At 43.0% G+C, this 21,751-nt stretch overlaps 1 protein-coding gene across 1 annotated transcript in view; it reads left to right on the forward strand.

The window, feature by feature from the left end:
* The window catches only part of LOC106595568 (thyrotropin-releasing hormone-degrading ectoenzyme), a 410,422-nt gene that overhangs the window by 195,779 nt on the left and 192,892 nt on the right, over positions 1-21,751 (forward strand). Inside the window, 1 exon segment of the mRNA XM_082978004.1 lies at positions 15,710-15,823. Within this exon segment, the coding sequence (XP_082834130.1) occupies positions 15,710-15,823 (114 nt within the window).

Genomic DNA, 21,751 nt, shown 5'->3' on the forward strand with positions numbered 1-21,751 from the left:
TAAATTCAGGCTGTAATACAACAAAATGTGGAAAAAGTCAAGGTGTGTGAATACTTTCTGAAGGCACTGTATATTACCCATCATTAGCGTTTAAATTTTCATTTGAAAGCCTCGCCAGGTTTAACAACATTACTTGGACTCTCGGTTGCTAAGCCATCCCCGAAGCTGTCATTACAACTGAGATATAAGCTTGATTTAGGATTTTTCACATTTCCATTGTCTCAGAGTAGATTCCGCGGGTTCCGTTGTTGAATGTAAACAGTATAGCAATGGGTCTCGGCACTTCATTTGATATATTGATCAGCTCATCTGGGTACAATTCGTTGGATCACTCCTCAACGGACACCCCGTGTGCGTTCCCTATACAGTGCACTAGTTTTGACCAGAGCCCTATTCCCTATACAGTGCACTAGTTTTGACCAGAGCCCTATTCCCTATACAGTGCACTAGTTTTGACCAGAGCCCTATTCCCTATACAGTGCACTAGTTTTGACCAGAGCCCTATTCCCTATACAGTGCACTAGTTTTGACCAGAGCCCTATTCCCTATACAGTGCACTAGTTTTGACCAGAGCCCTATTCCCTATACAGTGCACTAGTTTTGACCAGAGTCCTATTCTCTATACTGTGCACTAATATTAAGCAGAGCCCTTTGGGCATTATAAAGGACATAGTGTAACATTTGGGAAGCAGACTGCTCTCTGTGATCTGTTAAAGGAACTCTGTGAAGCTCCAGTAATTCAGCAGTGTCACCCAGCTCTCCTCCCACTATAAATCACATTACTATGGCCTAACTCGAGGAGACACAGACCATTGATTAGTAGCCACTGAATTCCCCCTTTCAGAGAACCTTTTAACATGGGATGATACTATATCTATTGGAGCTCAGACACCAATGGATTGCAAAAGGACACTGCAACCACGTTCACCCACCGCTACTGCTTTTACTTGTAAATGCTAGGTAATTTATTGGCTCCCATTGAGGTAACACCACGGCCCATCACCGTTGAAGAGTTTCTCTATTTCATGCTCACTCGGTCTTCATTAGGCCCTGGTACGTAGCAGAGCCCTATTGGAAACGACAGGTTGGATAGGCATCAGCTTTAGCCTCACTGTTACACTATTCACCACTCACCGTTCTCTCCCATCACCCTCCATTAACACAACAACACTATTCTATTAGCGGCAGCTTTGTTAAAGGGGATGTGTCAAGAGGAGTCATTCCTTAAAGTGTATGTGAAGATAGTGGAGTCTGACTGGACACCTAATCTCCTTGGGTTTTCAATGAAGGGTTTTAGGAGAATGAGAACAGAAAGGTTTTTAAATGGGATCCGTCACACATCCGTCTCTGACAGATATCTGAGAATTCCAATGAAATACACAGACAAAAGACAAATAGACTGAACCTGATTCAGCAGCTGTGTAGGGTCTGGGTGGGTGAGTCATTGGTACCTTAATGGCACCCTTTTTCATATTTAGTACATTACTTTTCACAAGGGCTTAGTCAAAAGTAGTGTACTATATATTTAATAGGGTGCGATTTGGGACGCATTTATTCTTTTCACGTTCGTGGAGTATGTAAAAAAAATAAAAAAAATAAATGTAATAAAAATGTATGCACTCTACTGTAAGTCGCTCTGGATAAGAGCGTCTGCTAAATGACTAAAATGTAAATGTAAGGCTGAATCTTCCTGGGGCGGATTGGAACCTTCAGTTATATCCTCTAGCAGCCCTCCATTCAACCCCGCCCACCCGCAACTCAATCAACATGAATCACTATTTGTCTACTATTAGCCGCAGAAAGTGGATAACTTTGGCATGTAATGACGTCATCCATCGTAAGAATAGCTACAGTCAGTGTGAAAAGAATAACAACCAGAAAGCACTACAGTAGCATTCAGCTGTAAACCTTAAACAAAGAACATGCTAATATACACTCAGGTGGTCGTGATAGAGTACGGTAACGACAGTTTTGTCTGTTGTGCAGTCATCTCGGTAAGCTAGCTTGCTAGTTGGGTCTCTGAGATAGTTAGCTGGGTCTGTGTTAGATATTATACAGTAGCTAGCTGGTCCTTGGTAAGATAGGTAACTGGGTCTGTGTTAGATATTATACAGTAGCTAGCTGGTCCTTGGTAAGATAGTTAACTGGGTCTGTGTTAGATATTATACAGTAGCTAGCTGGTCCTTGGTAAGATAGTTAACTGGGTCTGTGTTAGATATTATACAGTAGCTAGCTGGTCCTTGGTAAGATAGTTAACTGGGTCTGTGTTAGATATTATACAGTAGCTAGCTGGTCCTTGGTAAGATAGTTAACTGGGTCTGTGTTAGATATTATACAGTAGCTAGCTGGTCCTTGGTAAGATAGTTAACTGGGTCTCTGTTAGATATTATACAGTAGCTAGCTGGTCCTTGGTAAGATAGTTAACTGGGTCTGTGTTAGATATTGTACAGTAGCTAGCTGGTACTTGGTAAGATAGTTAACTGGGTCTGTGTTAGATATTGTACAGTAGCTAGCTGGTCGTTGGTAAGAGAGTTAACTGGGTCTGTGTTAGATATTATACAGTAGCTAGCTGGTCCTTGGTAAGATAGTTAACTAGGTCTGTGTTAGATATTATACAGTAGCTAGCTGGTCCTTGGTAAGATAGTTAACTGGGTCTGTGTTAGATATTGTACAGTAGCTAGCTGGTCCTTGGTAAGATAGTTAACTGGGTCTGTGTTAGATATTGTACAGTAGCTAGCTGGTCCTTGGTAAGATAGTTAACTGGGTCTGTGTTAGATATTATACAGTAGCTAGCTGGTCCTTGGTAAGATAGTTAACTGGGTCTGTGTTAGATATTGTACAGTAGCTAGCTGGTCCTTGGGGCGGCAGGTAGCCTAGTTTTAAGAGCGTTGGGCCTGTAACCGAAAGGTTGCTAGATCAAATCCCCGAGCTGACAAGGTACAAATCTGTCATTCTGCCCCTGAACAAGGCAGTTAACCAACTGTTCCTAGGCCATTATTGAAAATAAGAATTTGTTCTTAACTGACTTGCCTTGTTAAATAAAGATTACATTTAAAATGTAAAGATAGTTAACTGGGTCTGAGTTAGAGAACTAGATTCCAATGTTAGCTAGCTAGCTGGGCCTGTGTTATAGGGTATGTTAATGAGTGTTGATAAGGGTCTGTGTTAGCTAGCTAGCTGGGCCTGTGAAATAGGGTATGTTAATGAGAGTTGGATAGGATGTGGAGATTCCTGGCTCCTCATTGACATTCAGACATTGGCAGCAGAATGAATCAGTACACTTTGAATATTCTGACAGCATATAGTTCTCGGCAGAGCAGTTTTATACACTGTATTTACATGACATCACATCATAGCTCCTCAGCTGGCAGGAAATAATAGCAACACACAAGCTGCCAAATAAAATAAAATAAAAACCTGAACAGGAATAAAAATAATTTATGTCAGTTGGTTGGTTGTACCACTCTTCATCTTTTCCAGGTGTTAGCTAGTTAGCTGGGCCTGTGTTATATGGTATGTTAATGGATGTTCTATAATTGTCTGTGTTAGCTAGCTGGGTCTGTTAGTGAGCTAGCTGGGTCAGTGTTAGAAGCTGTACAGTAGTTAGCTGGGTCTCTGTTAGAGCCGGGTTAGTGTGTTAGCTTGGTCTCTGTTAGAGCCGGGTTAGTGTGTTAGCTGGGTCTCTGTTAGAGCCGGGTTAGTGTGTTAGCTGGGTCTCTGTTAGAGCCGGGTTAGTGTGTTAGCTGGGTCTCTGTTAGAGTCGGGTTAGTGTGTTAGCTGGGTCTCTGTTAGAGCCGGGTTAGTGTGTTAGCTGGGTCTCTGTTAGAGCCGGGTTAGTGTGTTAGCTGGGTCTCTGTTAGAGCCGGGTTAGTGTGTTAGCTGGGTCTCTGTTAGAGCCGGGTTAGTGTGCTGGCTGGTTATAAAGGTCTGTGTTCAGTAGTTAGCTGGGTCTCTGTTAGAGCCGGCTTAGTGTGCTGGCTGGTTATAAAGGTCTGTGTTCAGTAGTTAGCTGGGTCTCTGTTAGAGCCTGCTTAGTGTGCTGGGTGGTTATAAAGGTCTGTGTGATTCCTCCAGGGGTCTGGAAGATGTCCTCTAATGAGTCTTGTTATCCCATGTTCTTGTGTTCCTGTATGGCCGGTAATGAGAAGTCCTCTGCCTCCCCACACACACCACACACCACACACACACACATACACACACACACACACACACACACACACACACACACACACACACACACACACACACACACACACACACACACACACACACACACACACCACACACACACACACACCACCACGTTACATGTACTATAGAGGTCCATTAGTTTGCCACTTTAAAGGATAAACTCTGTTTCTGCCTGGCTGGCTGCCATGTTTATAATAAATGCATGGAGCTGTAGCTAATTAGCATCATGCATAGCTGTGGAAGTTTTGCTGGTGTAGGGGTCAAAACAATACGTTGTTTATTTAACGCGTAGTGGGTGAGAAACGTGACCTTTGGCCCCCGTAGTAGCTCATCACAACACTGCTGCTTGTGCTCTCACTGCTGCTTCTTAGAGGTTTGCCTGATTAAGGTGCTGTGGAAACTAAGTCTGCCTGGTTAAGATGCTGTGGAAACTAAGTCTGCCTGATTAAGATGCTGTGGAAACTAACTCTGCCTGATTAAGATGCTGTGGAAACTAACTCTGCCTGATTAAGATGCTGTGGAAACTAACTCTGCCTGGTTAAGATGCTGTGGAAACTAAGTCTGCCTGATTAAGGTGCTGTGGAAACTAACTCTGCCTGATTAAGATGCTATGGAAACTAACTCTGCCTGATTAAGATGCTGTGGAAACTAAGTCTGCCTGGTTAAGATGCTGTGGAAACTAAGTCTGCCTGATTAAGATGTTGTGGAAACTAAGTCTGCCTGGTTAAGATGCTGTGGAAACTAACTCTGCCTGATTAAGATGCTGTGGAAACTAAGTCTGCCTGGTTAAGATGCTGTGGAAACTAAGTCTGCCTGGTTAAGATGCTGTGGAAACTAACTCTGCCTGGTTAAGACGCTGTGGAAACTCAGTCTGCCTGATTAAGATGCTGTGGAAACTAAGTCTGCTTGGTTAAGACGCTGTGGAAACTAAGTCTGCCTGATTAAGACGCTGTTTAAACTAAGTGTTCGCCTGATTATGATGCTGTTTAAACTAAGTGTACAGCTGGTTAAGATGCTGTTTAAACTAAGTTTACGGCTGGTTATGATGCTGTTTAAACTAAGTGTTCGGCTGGTTATGATGCTGTTTAAACTAAGTGTTCGGCTGGTTAAGATGCTGTTTAAACTAAGTGTTCGGCTGGTTAAGATGCTGTTTAAACTAAGTGTTCGGCTGGTTAAGATGCTGTTCAAACTAAGTGTACGGCTGGTTATGATGCTGTTTAAACTAAGTGTTCGGCTGGTTAAGATGCTGTTTAAACTAAGTGTTCGGCTGGTTATGATGCTGTTTAAACTAAGTGTTCGGCTGGTTATGATGCTGTTTAAACTAAGTGTTCGGCTGCTTTGTGGCGGTGTTGAATTATTAAAAAAGCATTCTCTGTGTTCATTTTTTCTGTTTACTCTTGTCGGTTTAAACAAACCGACGAGGTGCTTGTGTATTTGTGACAGTACAAGGACAACTAGACTAGTTCCGAATAGACCTGGTCGGATCCAGACCCGGTCTGATCCGATAAAGCACCAGAGGGAGAGAGGTGCTGCTGTAGTGAGTGACATGGGGAGCAGGGAGGAGGGAACAGGGAGGGAGAGATGAGAGACGAGAGACAGCAAACAACCAACAAGCCGACTTGCACTCTAGTAGACTAATAGCTGCCATAGCTAGGTTATTTATCATCAAATATGATTTTATAGTATCTGCCTTGACTGCGTCAAACCTGGAGAATGTTAGCTAGCCAGGCTAATTGAGGCTGCATCAAACCTGGAGAATGTTAGCTAGCTAGGCTAATTGAGGCTTCATCAAACCTGGAGAACGTTAGCTAGCTAGGCTAATTGAGGCTGCATCAAACCTGGAGAATGTTAGCTAGCTAGGCTAATTAAGGCTTCATCAAACCTGGAGAACGTTAGCTAGCTAGGCTAATTGAGGCTGCATCAAACCGGGAGAACGTTAGCTAGCTAGGCTAATTGAGGCGGCATCAAACCTGGAGAACGTTAGCTAGCTAGGCAAATAGAGGCAGCATGGGCTTTCTCATTCTACAGTTACAAGTAACAACAACTCCATTCAGAATATTAAGTAGCAGCCTGCCTGTTTGCTCTTGGTTGTTGTAGCCTATCTATTAACCTATTTCCGCTTTGATGACTTCTGATTGGCCAACAACAACTCCATTCATGAATATTAAGTAGCAGCCTGCCTGTTGGTTCTTGGTTGTTGTAGCCTATCCTTCTCCTTGAACTTTTAATTCAGTCATTTTAATTCCATCTTTCATTGATTAGATATCTCCTAACTTTTTCCACATGGAGGGTCTATGACTGTAGTCTATTGCTGCTTTGATGACTTCTGATTGGCCAACAACAACAAGCTCCAGTCTGGAAGCAAGAGCAGCAGCATAAATGATAACGTGTCTCTCTCTCTCTCTACGGCAACGATGGTGTTTAGATCTGTACGACAGGCGGTCACCACCTCTCTGATTCAGAGGGGTTGGGTTAAGTGCAGAAGTCACATTTCAGTTGAATGCTTTCAGTTGTACAACTGACTAGGTATCCCCCCTTTCCCTTCCGGAAAAGTCAGTTAAAATTACACATACCCGAGACCCATGACAATCATATTAGATCTGACCCAGACCCGTGACATTATTTAGAATTCTGGATCCAGAACCGCTTGGGTCCCAGATCAGGTTTAGAGTATTCGGTATCCGTGAAGACCTCTAGCACACAGGTTGTTATAATCCGGATCGGATACTACCTTAACAGGAAGTTTGGCCCCGTCCTAGTTGATATTGCTAACTACAGTACCAGTCAAAAGTTTGGACACATGTACTCATTCAAGGGTTTTTCTTTATTTTTACTATTTTCTACATTGTAGAATAATAGTGAAGACATCAAAACAAATTCACTTTTAACAAGGCACACCTGTTAATTGAAATGCATTCCAGGTGACTACCTCACGAAGCTGGTTGAGAGAATGCCAAGAGTGGGCAAATCTGTCATCAAGGCAAACGGTGGCTACTTTGAAGAATCAAAAATCGAAATAATATTCTGATTTGTTAAACACTTTTTTGGTTACTACATGATTCTATATGTGCTATTTCATAGTGTTGATGTCTTCACCATTATTCTACAATGTAGAAATAGTAAAATAGTAAAAATAAAGAAAAACCCTTGAATGAGTCCAAACTTTTGACTGGTACTGTAATTCAAACGGTCTTGTGCATCTCTTGATGTCTTACTGCACCCACTCTATCTACTTCATCTCAGCTAGCTTACTGTGAATTACTCTCTCACTTTTGTGAAATCTTTACATAAAGTCCTTAATTGGACACGGAGACGGCAGAATGAATCAGTACACTTTGAATATTCTGACAGCATATAGTTCTCGGCAGAGCAGTTTTATATGCTGTATTTACATGACATCACATCATAGCTCTTCAGCTGTCAGGAATAATAGCAACACACAAGCTGCCAAATAAAATAAAAAAACCTGAACGGGAATAAAAACTATTTATGTCGGTTGGTTGTACCACTCTTCATCTTTTCCATTTGGTGCTAAATTTGTCACAAAAGCACAATAAAAGTGCTTTGTGTTTTCCTGGTCTTTGAAGTCCCTCCCTACATCTCACTCAATTGAGTCTAATTACCATTGTTACGTTATTTTAAGTGCAGGCATCAAGACACAGCTCCAATGGATCAAGAAGAGGACACTACAGTAGAGATAACAGGCCTCCACGTTTGCTTATTTTACTCTATAAATATTTAACAGCTGGCTGCCAGATCTGTGGCACGGTATACTGCAGGAAATGGTAATGGAGGCTTGATCAAACGGGATGATCTTCTCTTTGTACCTATGTGGAGGGTGACGAGGGGAGGGGGTCGACGATGTGGAGGGGGTCTGGAGCGTAGAGTATAAAGTGACCTAGATTTCCAACCAACCAACCAACCAACCAACCAACCAACCAACCAACCAACCACCAACCCCCTAACCAACCAACCACCCTACCCCCTAACCAACCAACCAACCAACCACCCTACCCCCTAACCAACCAACCACCCCCAACCACCCAACCCCCTAACCAACCAACCACCCAACCACCCAACCCCCTAACCAACCAACCAACCAACCACCCAACCCCCTAACCAACCAACCAACCAACCAACCAACCAACCAACCAACCAACCAACCAACCACCCAACCCCCCAACCACCCAACCCCCCAACCAACCAACCACCCAACCCCCCAACCAACCACCCAACCCCCTAACCAACCAACCAACCACCCAACCCCCCAACCACCCAACCCCCCAACCAACCACCCAACCCCCCAACCACCCAACCCCCCAACCAACCAACCCCCCAACCAACCAACCAACCACCCAACCCCCTAACCAACCAACCAACCAACCAACCACCCAACCTCCTAACCAACCAACCAACCAACCCCCTAACCAACCAACCACCCTACCCCCTAACCAACCAACCACCCAAACACCCAACCCCCTAACCAACCAACCAACCAACCAACCACCCAACCCCCTAACCAACCAACCACCCAACCCCCCAACCACCCAACCACCCAACCCCCCAACCAACCACCCAACCCCCTAACCAACCAACCAACCACCCAACCCCCCAACCACCCAACCCCCCAACCAACCAACCACCCAACCCCCCAACCAACCACCCAACCCCCCAACCACCCAACCCCCCAACCACCCAACACCCCAACCAACCAACCAACCAACCACCCAATCCCCTAACCAACCAACCAACCACCCAACCCCCTAACCAACCAACCAACCAACCAACCAACCACCCAACCCCCCAACCAACCACCCAACCCCCCAACCACCCAACCCCCAACCACCCAACCCCCCAACCAACCAACCAACCACCCAATCCCCTAACCAACCAACCAACCACCCAACCCCCTAACCAACCAACCAACCAACCAACCAACCAACCAACCACCCAACCCCCCAACCCCCCAACCACCCAACCCCCCAACCAACCAACCACCCAACCCCCCAACCAACCAACCACCCAACCCCCCAACCCCCCAACCAACCAACCAACCAACCACCCAACCCCCTAACCAACCAACCAACCAACCACCCAACCCCCTAACCAACCAACCACCCAACCCCCCAACCCCCAACACCAACCAACCAACCAACCACCCAACCCCCCAACCCCCAACCCCCAACCCCCCAACCAACCAACCACCCAACCCCCCAACCAACCAACCACCCAACCCCCCAACCCCCCAACCCCCCAACCAACCAACCACCCAACCCCCTAACCAACCAACCAACCAACCACCCAACCCCCTAACCAACCAACAGCCAGTTCAGGCATCACAGATGTTACACTGTACTTGAACCCTGCTATATGGCCTACATAGAGCCTTCATAAGCCCTACGTAAGGCCTACATAGAGCCTTCATAAGCCCTACATAAGGCTGTCATAGTAATGACGTAACAAATGTTGTCAAAGACTTGGTCGTCCTACAGCAGAGATTTGATGAAAGCTGAAAGCATCACTTGAGCCCCCAAAAGTAACGAGAGAGAGAGAGAGAGAGAGAGAGAGAGAGAGAGAGAGAGAGAAAGACAGAGAGAGATACAGAGGGAGAGAGACTTGTCTGTTTCAGAAGGGCCTTGTTTTAAAGCCAGCCCAGAGAAGCAGAGTGCAGCATTTTGTGTTTGCCTACCCTGCCCTGCTCTGTGATGTAGTTTGATCTGGCTTTAGCTGCCAAGGATAAATATTACATGAGTCTCTTTAGTGCTCCGGTTCTCTGGGTGACTGGGTCGTGACAGGGTGGATAAGACAGTCCACCTCTTTAATTCTCTGGTACTCTGGATGACTGGGTGGTGTAGAGTGGTGACGGTGGTTACATGGTGGTGATTGGGTGCTGACAGAGTGGTGTCTGGGTGGTGAATGGGTGGTGTCTGGGTGTTGATAGGGTGGTGTCTGGGTGCTGATAGGGTGGTGTCTGGGTGCTGATAGGGTGGTGTCTGGGTGGTGAATGGGTGCTGATAGGGTGGTGTCTGGGTGGTGAATGGGTGCTGATAGGGTGGTGTCTGGGTGGTGAATGGGTGCTGATAGGGTGGTGTCTGGGTGCTGATAGGGTGGTGTCTGGGTGTTGATAGGGTGGTGTCTGGGTGCTGATAGGGTGGTGTCTGGGTGGTGAATGGGTGATGATAGGGTGGTGACTGGGTGCTGATAGGGTGGTGTCTGGATGGTGACTGGGTGCTGATAGGGTGGTGTCTGGGTGGTGAATGCGTACTGATAGGGTGGTGGATGGGTGGTGCAGGGTGGTGAAGGGGGTGACAGTGACAGGGTGGTGATGGTGACAGGTAGTGACAGTGACAGGGTGGTGACAGGGTAGTGACAGTGACAGGGTGGTGACAGGGTAGTGACGGTGACAGGATGGTGACAGGGTGGTGACAGGGTGGTGAGAGGGTGGTGACAGTGACAGGGTGGTGACAGGGTGGTGACAGTGACAGGGTGGTGACAGGGTGGTACCTGGTTGATGACAGTGGCAGGGTGGTGACAGTGTGGTGACATTGACAGGATGGTGACAGTGACAGGGTGGTGAGAGGGTGGTGACAGTGACAGGGTGGTGACAGGGTGGTGACATTGACAGGATGGTGACAGTGAGAGGGTGTTGATAGGGTGGTGACAGTGACAGGGTGGTGACAGGGTGGTGACAGTGACAGGGTGGTGACAGGGTGGTGACAGTGACAGGGTGGTGACAGGGTGGTACCTGGTTGATGACAGTGACAGGGTGGTGACAGTGTGGTGACATTGACAGGATGGTGACAGTGACAGGGTGGTGAGAGGGTGGTGACAGTGACAGGGTGGTGACAGGGTGGTGACATTGACAGGATGGTGACAGTGAGAGGGTGTTGATAGGGTGCGTGACAGTGACAGGGTGGTCGCCACTAGGGTGCCTGTCGCCACATTGCACCACATACTAGTGTTGTAGTCATACTGTCTGTCCCACAATAACCTGCTTCTAGTTTCCTACATACTAGTGTTGTAGTCATACTGTCTGTCCCACAATAACCTGCTGCTAGTTTCCTACATACTAGTGTTGTAGTCATACTGTCTGTCCCACAATAACCTGCTTCTAGTTTCCTACATACTAGTGTTGTAGTCATACTGTCTGTCCCACAATAACCTGCTTCTAGTTTCCTACATACTAGTGTTGTAGTCATACTGTCTGTCCCACAATAACCTGCTTCTAGTTTCCTACATACTAGTGTTGTAGTCATACTGTCTGTCCCACAATAACCTGCTGCTAGTTTCCTACATACTAGTGTTGTAGTCATACTGTCTGTCCCACAATAACCTGCTTCTAGTTTCCTACATACTAGTGTTGTAGTCATACTGTCTGTCCCACAATAACCTGCTTCTAGTTTCCTACATACTAGTGTTGTAGTCATACTGTCTGTCCCACAATAACCTGCTTCTAGTTTCCTACATACTAGTGTTGTAGTCATACTGTCTGTCCCACAATAACCTGCTTCTAGTTTCCTACATACTAGTGTTGTAGTCATACTGTCTGTCCCACAACAACCTGCTTCTAGTTTCCTACATACTAGTGTTGTAGTCATACTGTCTGTCCCACAATAACCTGCTTCTAGTTTCCTACATACTAGTGTTGTAGTCATACTGTCTGTCCCACAATAACCTGCTTCTAGTTTCCTACATACTAGTGTTGTAGTCATACTGTCTGTCCCACAATAACCTGCTTCTAGTTTCCTACATACTAGTGTTGTAGTCATACTGTCTGTCCCACAATAACCTGCTTCTAGTTTCCTACATACTAGTGTTGTAGTCATACTGTCTGTCCCACAATAACCTGCTTCTAGTTTCCTACATACTAGTGTTGTAGTCATACTGTCTGTCCCACAATAACCTGCTTCTAGTTTCCTACATACTAGTGTTGTAGTCATACTGTCTGTCCCACAATAACCTGCTTCTAGTTTCCTACATACTAGTGTTGTAGTCATACTGTCTGTCCCACAATAACCTGCTGCTAGTTTCCTACATACTAGTGTTGTAGTCATACTGTCTGTCCCACAATAACCTGCTGCTAGTTTCCTACATACTAGTGTTGTAGTCATACTGTCTGTCCCACAATAACCTGCTTCTAGTTCCCTACATACTAGTGTTGTAGTCATACTGTCTGTCCCACAACAACCTGCTTCTAGTTTCCTACATACTAGTGTTGTAGTCATACTGTCTGTCCCACAACAACCTGCTTCTAGTTTCCTACATACTAGTGTTGTAGTCATACTGTCTGTCCCACAACAACCTGCTTCTAGTTTCCTACATACTAGTGTTGTAGTCATACTGTCTGTCCCACAATAACCTGCTTCTAGTTTCCTACATACTAGTGTTGTAGTCATACTGTCTGTCCCACAATAACCTGCTTCTAGTTTCCTACATACTAGTGTTGTAGTCATACTGTCTGTCCCACAATAACCTGCTTCTAGTTTCCTACATACTAGTGTTGTAGTCATACTGTCTGTCCCACAACAACCTGCTTCTAGTTTCCTACATACTAGTGTTGTAGTCATACTGTCTGTCCCACAACAACCTGCTTCTAGTTTCCTACATACTAGTGTTGTAGTCATACTGTCTGTCCCACAATAACCTGCTTCTAGTTTCCTACATACTAGTGTTGTAGTCATACTGTCTGTCCCACAATAACCTGCTTCTAGTTTCCTACATACTAGTGTTGTAGTCATACTGTCTGTCCCACAATAACCTGCTTCTAGTTTCCTACATACTAGTGTTGTAGTCATACTGTCTGTCCCACAATAACCTGCTTCTAGTTTCCTACATACTAGTGTTGTAGTCATACTGTCTGTCCCACAATAACCTGCTTCTAGTTTCCTACATACTAGTGTTGTAGTCATACTGTCTGTCCCACAATAACCTGCTTCTAGTTTCCTACATACTAGTGTTGTAGTCATACTGTCTGTCCCACAATAACCTGCTTCTAGTTTCCTACATACTAGTGTTGTAGTCATACTGTCTGTCCCACAATAACCTGCTTCTAGTTTCCTACATACTAGTGTTGTAGTCATACTGTCTGTCCCACAATAACCTGCTTCTAGTTTCCTACATACTAGTGTTGTAGTCATACTGTCTGTCCCACAATAACCTGCTTCTAGTTTCCTACATACTAGTGTTGTAGTCATACTGTCTGTCCCACAATAACCTGCTTCTAGTTTCCTACATACTAGTGTTGTAGTCATACTGTCTGTCCCACAATAACCTGCTTCTAGTTTCCTACATACTAGTGTTGTAGTCATACTGTCTGTCCCACAATAACCTGCTTCTAGTTTCCTACATACTAGTGTTGTAGTCATACTGTCTGTCCCACAATAACCTGCTTCTAGTTTCCTACATACTAGTGTTGTAGTCATACTGTCTGTCCCACAATAACCTGCTGCTAGTTTCCTACATACTAGTGTTGTAGTCATACTGTCTGTCCCACAATAACCTGCTGCTAGTTTCCTACATACTAGTGTTGTAGTCATACTGTCTGTCCCACAATAACCTGCTGCTAGTTTCCTACATACTAGTGTTGTAGTCATACTGTCTGTCCCACAATAACCTGCTTCTAGTTCCCTACATACTAGTGTTGTAGTCATACTGTCTGTCCCACAATATCCTGCTTCTAGTTTCCTACATACTAGTGTTGTAGTCATACTGTCTGTTCCACAATAACCTGCTTCTAGTTTCCTACATACTAGTGTTGTAGTCATACTGTCTGTCCCACAATAACCTGCTTCTAGTTTCCTACATACTAGTGTTGTAGTCATACTGTCTGTCCCACAACAACCTGCTTCTAGTTCCCTACATACTAGTGTTGTAGTCATACTGTCTGTCCCACAATAACCTGCTTCTAGTTTCCTACATACTAGTGTTGTAGTCATACTGTCTGTCCCACAATAACCTGCTTCTAGTTTCCTACATACTAGTGTTGTAGTCATACTGTCTGTCCCACAATAACCTGCTTCTAGTTTCCTACATACTAGTGTTGTAGTCATACTGTCTGTCCCACAATAACCTGCTTCTAGTTTCCTACATACTAGTGTTGTAGTCATACTGTCTGTCCCACAACAACCTGCTTCTAGTTTCCTACATACTAGTGTTGTAGTCATACTGTCTGTCCCACAACAACCTGCTTCTAGTTTCCTACATACTAGTGTTGTAGTCATACTGTCTGTCCCACAATAACCTGCTTCTAGTTTCCTACATACTAGTGTTGTAGTCATACTGTCTGTCCCACAATAACCTGCTTCTAGTTTCCTACATACTAGTGTTGTAGTCATACTGTCTGTCCCACAATAACCTGCTTCTAGTTTCCTACATACTAGTGTTGTAGTCATACTGTCTGTCCCACAGAGGCCATTATCAGCAACCATCAGTCCTCAACTGGCAGCTTCATTAAATAGTACCTGCAAAACACCAGTCTCAACGTCAACAGTGAAGAGGCGACTCCGGGATGCTGGCCTTCTAGGCAGAGTTCCTCTGTTCAGTGTCTGTGTTCTTTTGCCCATCTTAATGTTTTCTTTTTATTGGCCAGTCTGAGATTTGGCTTTTTCTTTGCAACTCTGCCTAGAAGGCCAGCATCCCGGAGTTGCCTTTTCACTGTTGACGTTGAGACTGAAGTTTTGCAGGTACTATTTAATGAAGCTGCCAGTTGAGGACTGATGGTTGCTGATAATGGCCTCTGTACGCCTATGTAGATATTCCATTAAAAATCAGCCGTTTCCAGCTACAATAGTCATTTACAACATTAACAATGTCTACACTGTATTTCTGATTAATGTGATGTTATTTTAATGGACAAAAAAAGTGCTTTTATTTAAAAAACAAGGACATTTCTAAGGGACTCCAAACTGTTGAACAATAGTGTATATATGCAGTTTTTTTTTTTTTTAAACAGTCACACAAGGGACTAAGCTCAGTTGAACTCAGCTGTTGGTTGTGTTGACAGTCACACAAGGGACTAAGCTCAGTGGAACTCAGCTGTTGGTTGTGTTGACAGTCACACAAGGGACTAAGCTCAGTTGAACTCAGCTGTTGGTTGTGTTGACAGTCACACAAGGGACTAAGCTCAGTGGAACTCAGCTGTTGGTTGTGTTGACAGTCACACAAGGGACAAAGCTCAGTTGAACTCAGCTGTTGGTTGTGTTGACAGTCACACAAGGGACTAAGCTCAGTTGAACTCAGCTGTTGGTTGTGTTGACAGTCACACAAGGGACTAAGCTCAGTTGAACTCAGCTGTTGGTTGTGTTGACAGTCACACAAGGGACTAAGCTCAGTGGAACTCAGCTGTTGGTTGTGTTGACAGTCACACAAGGGACTAAGCTCAGTTGAACTCAGCTGTTGGTTGTGTTGACAGTCACACAAGGGACTAAGCTCAGTGGAACTCAGCTGTTGGTTGTGTTGACAGTCACACAAGGGACTAAGCTCAGTTGAACTCAGCTGTTTTCTTCTTTTCTTGCTGCAGTGGTTTGGTGACCTGGTAACCCCTGTGTGGTGGGAGGATGTCTGGCTGAAGGAAGGCTTCGCTCACTTCTTTGAGTACGTTGGAACGGACTTCCTCTTCCCCAAATGGAACATGGTAAGATCTTTATTGTGTTGTAAAGATAGTGAAAGATTACAATACCTTGTAATTACACTATGACTAATTTAACCACCAAAAATGACTTTACTTCTGATCTTATCTGAGCATTAGAACAGTTGCATGGGCTAATGACTCTGTCAGTTGGAACAAAGACAAGGAGCAGTTTATTATAATGACTGTCAGTTGGAACAAAGACAAGGAGCAGTTTATTATAATGACTGTCAGTTGGAACAAAGACAAGGAGCAGTTTATTGTAATGACTGTCAGTTGGAACAAAGACAAGGAGCAGTTTATTATAATGACTGTCAGTTGGAACAAAGACAAGGAGCAGTTTATTATAATGACTGTCAGTTGGAACAAAGACAAGGAGCAGTTTATTATAATGACTGTCAGTTGGAACAAAGACAAGGAACAGTTTATTATAATGACTGTCAGTTGGAACAAAAACAAAGAGTAGTTTATTATATTGACTGTCAGTTGGAACAAAGACAAGGAGCAGTTTATTATAATGACTGTCAGTTGGAACAAAGACAAGGAGCAGTTTATTATAATGACTGTCAGTTGGTACAAAGACAAGGAGCAGTTTATTATAATGACTGTCAGTTGGAACAAAGACAAGGAGCAGTTTAATATAATGACTGTCAGTTGGTACAAAGACAAGGAGCAGTTTATTATAATGACTGTCAGTTGGTACAAAGACAAGGAGCAGTTTATTATAATGACTGTCAGCTGGAACAAAGACAAGGAACAGTTTATTATAATGACTGTCAGCTGGAACAAAGACAAGGAGCAGTTTATTATAATGACTGTCAGTTGGAACAAAGACAAGGAGCAGTTTATTCTAATGACTGTCAGTTGGAACAAAGACAAGGAGCAGTTTATTATAATGACTGTCAGTTGGTACAAAGACAAGGAGCAGTTTATTATAATGACTGTCAGTTGGAACAAAGACAAGGAGCAGTTTATTATAATGACTGTCAGTTGGAACAAAGACAAGGAGCAGTTTATTATAATGACTGTCAGTTGGTACAAAGACAAGGAGCAGTTTATTATAATGACTGTCAGTTGGAACAAAGACAAGGAGCAGTTTATTCTAATGACTGTCAGTTGGAACAAAGACAAGGAGCAGTTTATTATAATGACTGTCAGTTGGAACAAAGACAAGGAGCAGTTTATTATAATGACTGTCAGTTGGAACAAAGACAAGGAGCAGTTTATTATAATGACTGTCAGTTGGAACAAAGACAAGGAGCAGTTTATTATAATGACTGTCAGTTGGAACAAAGACAAGGAGCAGTTTATTATAATGACTGTCAGTTGGAACAAAGACAAGGAGCAGTTTATTATAATGACTGTCAGTTGGAACAAAAACAAAGAGCAGTTTATTATATTGACTGTCAGTTGGAACAAAGACAAGGAGCAGTTTATTATAATGACTGTCAGTTGGAACAAAGACAAGGAGCAGTTTATTATAATGACTGTCAGTTGGAACAAAGACAAGGAGCAGTTTATTGTAATGACTGTCAGTTGGAACAAAGACAAGGAGCAGTTTATTATAATGACTGTCAGTTGGAACAAAGACAAGGAGCAGTTTATTATAATGACTGTCAGTTGGAACAAAGACAAGGAGCAGTTTATTATAATGACTGTCAGTTGGAACAAAGACAAGGAGCAGTTTATTATAATGACTGTCAGTTGGAACAAAGACAAGGAGCAGTTTATTATAATGACTGTCAGTTGGAACAAAGACAAGGAGCAGTTTATTATAATGACTGTCAGTTGGAACAAAGACAAGGAGCAGTTTATTATAATGACTGTCCGTTGGAACAAAGACAAGGAACAGTTTATTATAATGACTGTCAGTTGGAACAAAGACAAGGAGCAGTTTATTATAATGACTGTCAGTTGGAACAAAGACAAGGAGCAGTTTATTATAATGACTGTCAGTTGGTACAAAGACAAGGAGCAGTTTATTATAATGACTGTCAGTTGGAACAAAGACAAGGAGCAGTTTAATATAATGACTGTCAGTTGGTACAAAGACAAGGAGCAGTTTATTATAATGACTGTCAGTTGGTACAAAGACAAGGAGCAGTTTATTATAATGACTGTCAGCTGGAACAAAGACAAGGAACAGTTTATTATAATGACTGTCAGCTGGAACAAAGACAAGGAGCAGTTTATTATAATGACTGTCAGTTGGAACAAAGACAAGGAGCAGTTTATTATAATGACTGTCAGTTGGAACAAAGACAAGGAGCAGTGTATTATAATGACTGTAAGTTGGTACAAAGACAAGGAGCAGTTTATTATAATGACTGTCAGTTGGAACAAAGACAAGGAGCAGTTTATTATAATGACTGTCAGTTGGTACAAAGACAAGGAGCAGTTTATTAAAATGACTGTCAGTTGGAACAAAGACAAGGAGCAGTTTATTATAATGACTGTCAGTTGGAACGAAGACAAGGAACAGTTTATTATAATGACTGTCAGTTGGAACAAAGACAAGGAGCAGTTTATTCTAATGACTGTCAGTTGGAACAAAGACAAGGAGCAGTTTATTCTAATGGCTGTCAGTTGGAACAAAGACAAGGAGCAGTTTATTATAATGACTGTCAGTTGGAACAAAGACAAGGAGCAGTTTATTGTAATGACTGTCAGTTGGAACAAAGACAAGGAGCAGTTTATTATATTGACTGTCAGTTGGAACAAAGACAAGGAGCAGTTTATTATAATGACTGTCAGTTGGAACAAAGACAAGGAGCAGTTTATTCTAATGACTGTCAGTTGGAACAAAGACAAGGAGCAGTTTATTATAATGACTGTCAGTTGGAACAAAGACAAGGAGCAGTTTATTGTAATGACTGTCAGTTGGAACAAAGACAAGGAGCACTTAATTCTAATGACTCTGTCAGTTGGAACAAAGACAAGGAGCAGTTTATTATAATGACTGTCAGTTGGAACAAAGACAAGGAGCAGTTTATTATAATGACTGTCAGTTGGAACAAAGACAAGGAGCAGTTTATTATAATGACTGTCAGTTGGAACAAAGACAAGGAACAGTTTATTCTAATGACTGTCAGTTGGAACAAAGACAAGGAGCAGTTTATTATAATGACTGTCAGTTGGTACAAAGACAAGGAGCAGTTTATTATAATGACTGTCAGTTGGAACAAAGACAAGGAGCAGTTTATTCTAATGACTGTCAGTTGGAACAAAGACAAGGAGCAGTTTATTATAATGACTGTCAGTTGGAACAAAGACAAGGAGCAGTTTATTATAATGACTGTCAGTTGGAACAAAGACAAGGAGCAGTTTATTATAATGACTGTCAGTTGGAACAAAGACAAGGAGCAGTTTATTATAATGACTGTCAGTTGGAACAAAGACAAGGAGCAGTTTATTATAATGACTGTCAGTTGGAACAAAGACAAGGAGCAGTTTATTATAATGACTGTCAGTTGGAACAAAGACAAGGAGCAGTGTATTATAATGACTGTCAGTTGGTACAAAGACAAGGAGCAGTTTATTATAATGACTGTCAGTTGGAACAAAGACAAGGAGCAGTTTATTCTAATGACTGTCATTTGGTACAAAGACAAGGAGCAGTTTATTGTAATGACTGTCAGTTGGAACAAAGACAAGGAGCAGTTTATTATAATGACTGTCAGTTGGTACAAAGACAAGGAGCAGTTTATTAAAATGGCTGTCAGTTGGAACAAAGACAAGGAGCAGTTTATTATAATGACTGTCAGTTGGAACAAAGACAAGGAGCAGTTTATTCTAATGACTGTCAGTTGGAACAAAGACAAGGAGCAGTTTATTATAATGACTGTCAGTTGGAACAAAGACAAGGAGCAGTTTATTATAGTGACTGTCAGTTGGAACAAAGACAAGGAGCAGTTTATTATAATGACTGTCAGTTGGAACAAAGACAAGGAGCAGTTTATTATAATGACTGTCAGTTGGAACAAAGACAAGGAGCAGTTTATTATAATGACTGTCAGTTGGAACAAAGACAAGTTACAGTTTATTCTCAATTTACCAAACAAGATACAATAGTATTGACTGATTAGTCTGTCCATACTGTTTACATCTAGCATTATAAACCTCTAGCCCTCTATTTTAACCATTACATCTGAAACCCTTCAATCTCAATTTGACCCATTTTTATTCCTTATTCATCATCGTTTAGGGGCCGATGAGTTCATGCATCTCTCACTTACAATAAAATAATCCGTCATAAAGAGTTTGGTGGGGCGGAACAAAATGTTGTTTGGTAAAAGTCACTTCCAGTTTCCAGACGGAGACGTATTTATGCTAATGTAGAAAAATAGTTTGTTTCCATGCATTTCCAATTTATCTCTAGGTAAAAACTGAACAGTGACAGGCCACATAAATCTTGCGTTGCTGTAGTAATTTACACTGATTCCATCTCAGTAGCGATGGCAGTATTTGAATTGAAAGTCGTACCATTCCCTGTGGGGGACTCATTGAAGACCCATATCTCAATGCCTGGCACTAGGACACTAGGCACGCAGTGCAACGCACTGGACTGGACCATCACACAGTACCTATATCGCACTGGACTGGACTGTACCATCACACAGTACCAATATCACACTGGACTGGACTGTACCATCACACAGTACCAATATCACACTGGACTGGACTGTACCATCACACAGTACCAATATCACACTGGACTGGACTGTACCATCACACAGTACCAATATCACACTGGACTGGACTGTACCATCACACAGTACCAATATCACACTGGACTGGACTGGACCATCACACAGTACCAATATCACACTGGACTGGACTGTACCATCACACAGTACCAATATCACACTACTGGACTGTACCATCACACAGTACCAATATCACACTACTGGACTCGACCATCACACAGTACCAATATCCCACTACTGGACTGTACCATCACACAGTACCAATATCACACTACTGGACTCGACCATCACACAGTACCAATATCCCACTACTGGACTGTACCATCACATAATACCAATATCATGTTCAGCCCATATCCCAGCTAACTAGTTGACTGATGTTGATATGTACATAACCCATGTTCAGCCGTAACCCCAGCTAACTAGTTGACTGATGTTGATATGTACATAACCCATGTTCAGCTGTAACCCCAGCTAACTAGTTGACTGATGTTGATATGTACATAACCCATGTTCAGCCGTAACCCCAGCTAACTAGTTGACTGATGTTGATATGTACATAACCCATGTTCAGCCGTAACCCCAGCTAACTAGTTGACTGATGTTGATATGTACATAACCCATGTTCAGCCGTAACCCCAGCTAACTAGTTGACTGATGTTGATATGTACATAACCCATGTTCAGCCGTAACCCCAGCTAACTAGTTGACTGATGTTGATATGTACATAACCCATGTTCAGCTGTAACCCCAGCTAACTAGTTGACTGATGTTGATATGTACATAACCCATGTTCAGCCCATATCCCAGCTAACTAGTTGACTGATGTTGATATGTACATAACCCATGTTCAGCCGTAACCCCAGCTAACTAGTTGACTGATATGTGATCTTCACTTCTTGCTGAAATGTAATGCAGATGTAGAGATATTGTAGTAAGCGCCATTCACAGGAAAGGCCTATGAGACCCATGCAATTAATGCAAACATTAATATGAACAATTATGCAAATCGTAGTTCCGCTCCTATTCGCTCTCCGCTGAGCTGTGTTTGTGATTGAATTAGAGATACATTAAGTCTGACCTGGTTAATGAAATATAACCCACGTTTGTTTGATTACAGGAGCATTAGCATGACAAAGAATGGTGTTGCACTGTAATGGAGTTTACAGTGTATAGAAAAAACTATAATTGAATGTGTTAAGTGTAAATGTTATTAATGTGATATTGA

Source organism: Salmo salar, chromosome 07, assembly GCF_965601325.2.
Source record: "Salmo salar chromosome 07, fSalSal1, whole genome shotgun sequence".
Lineage (NCBI taxonomy): Eukaryota > Metazoa > Chordata > Actinopteri > Salmoniformes > Salmonidae > Salmo > Salmo salar.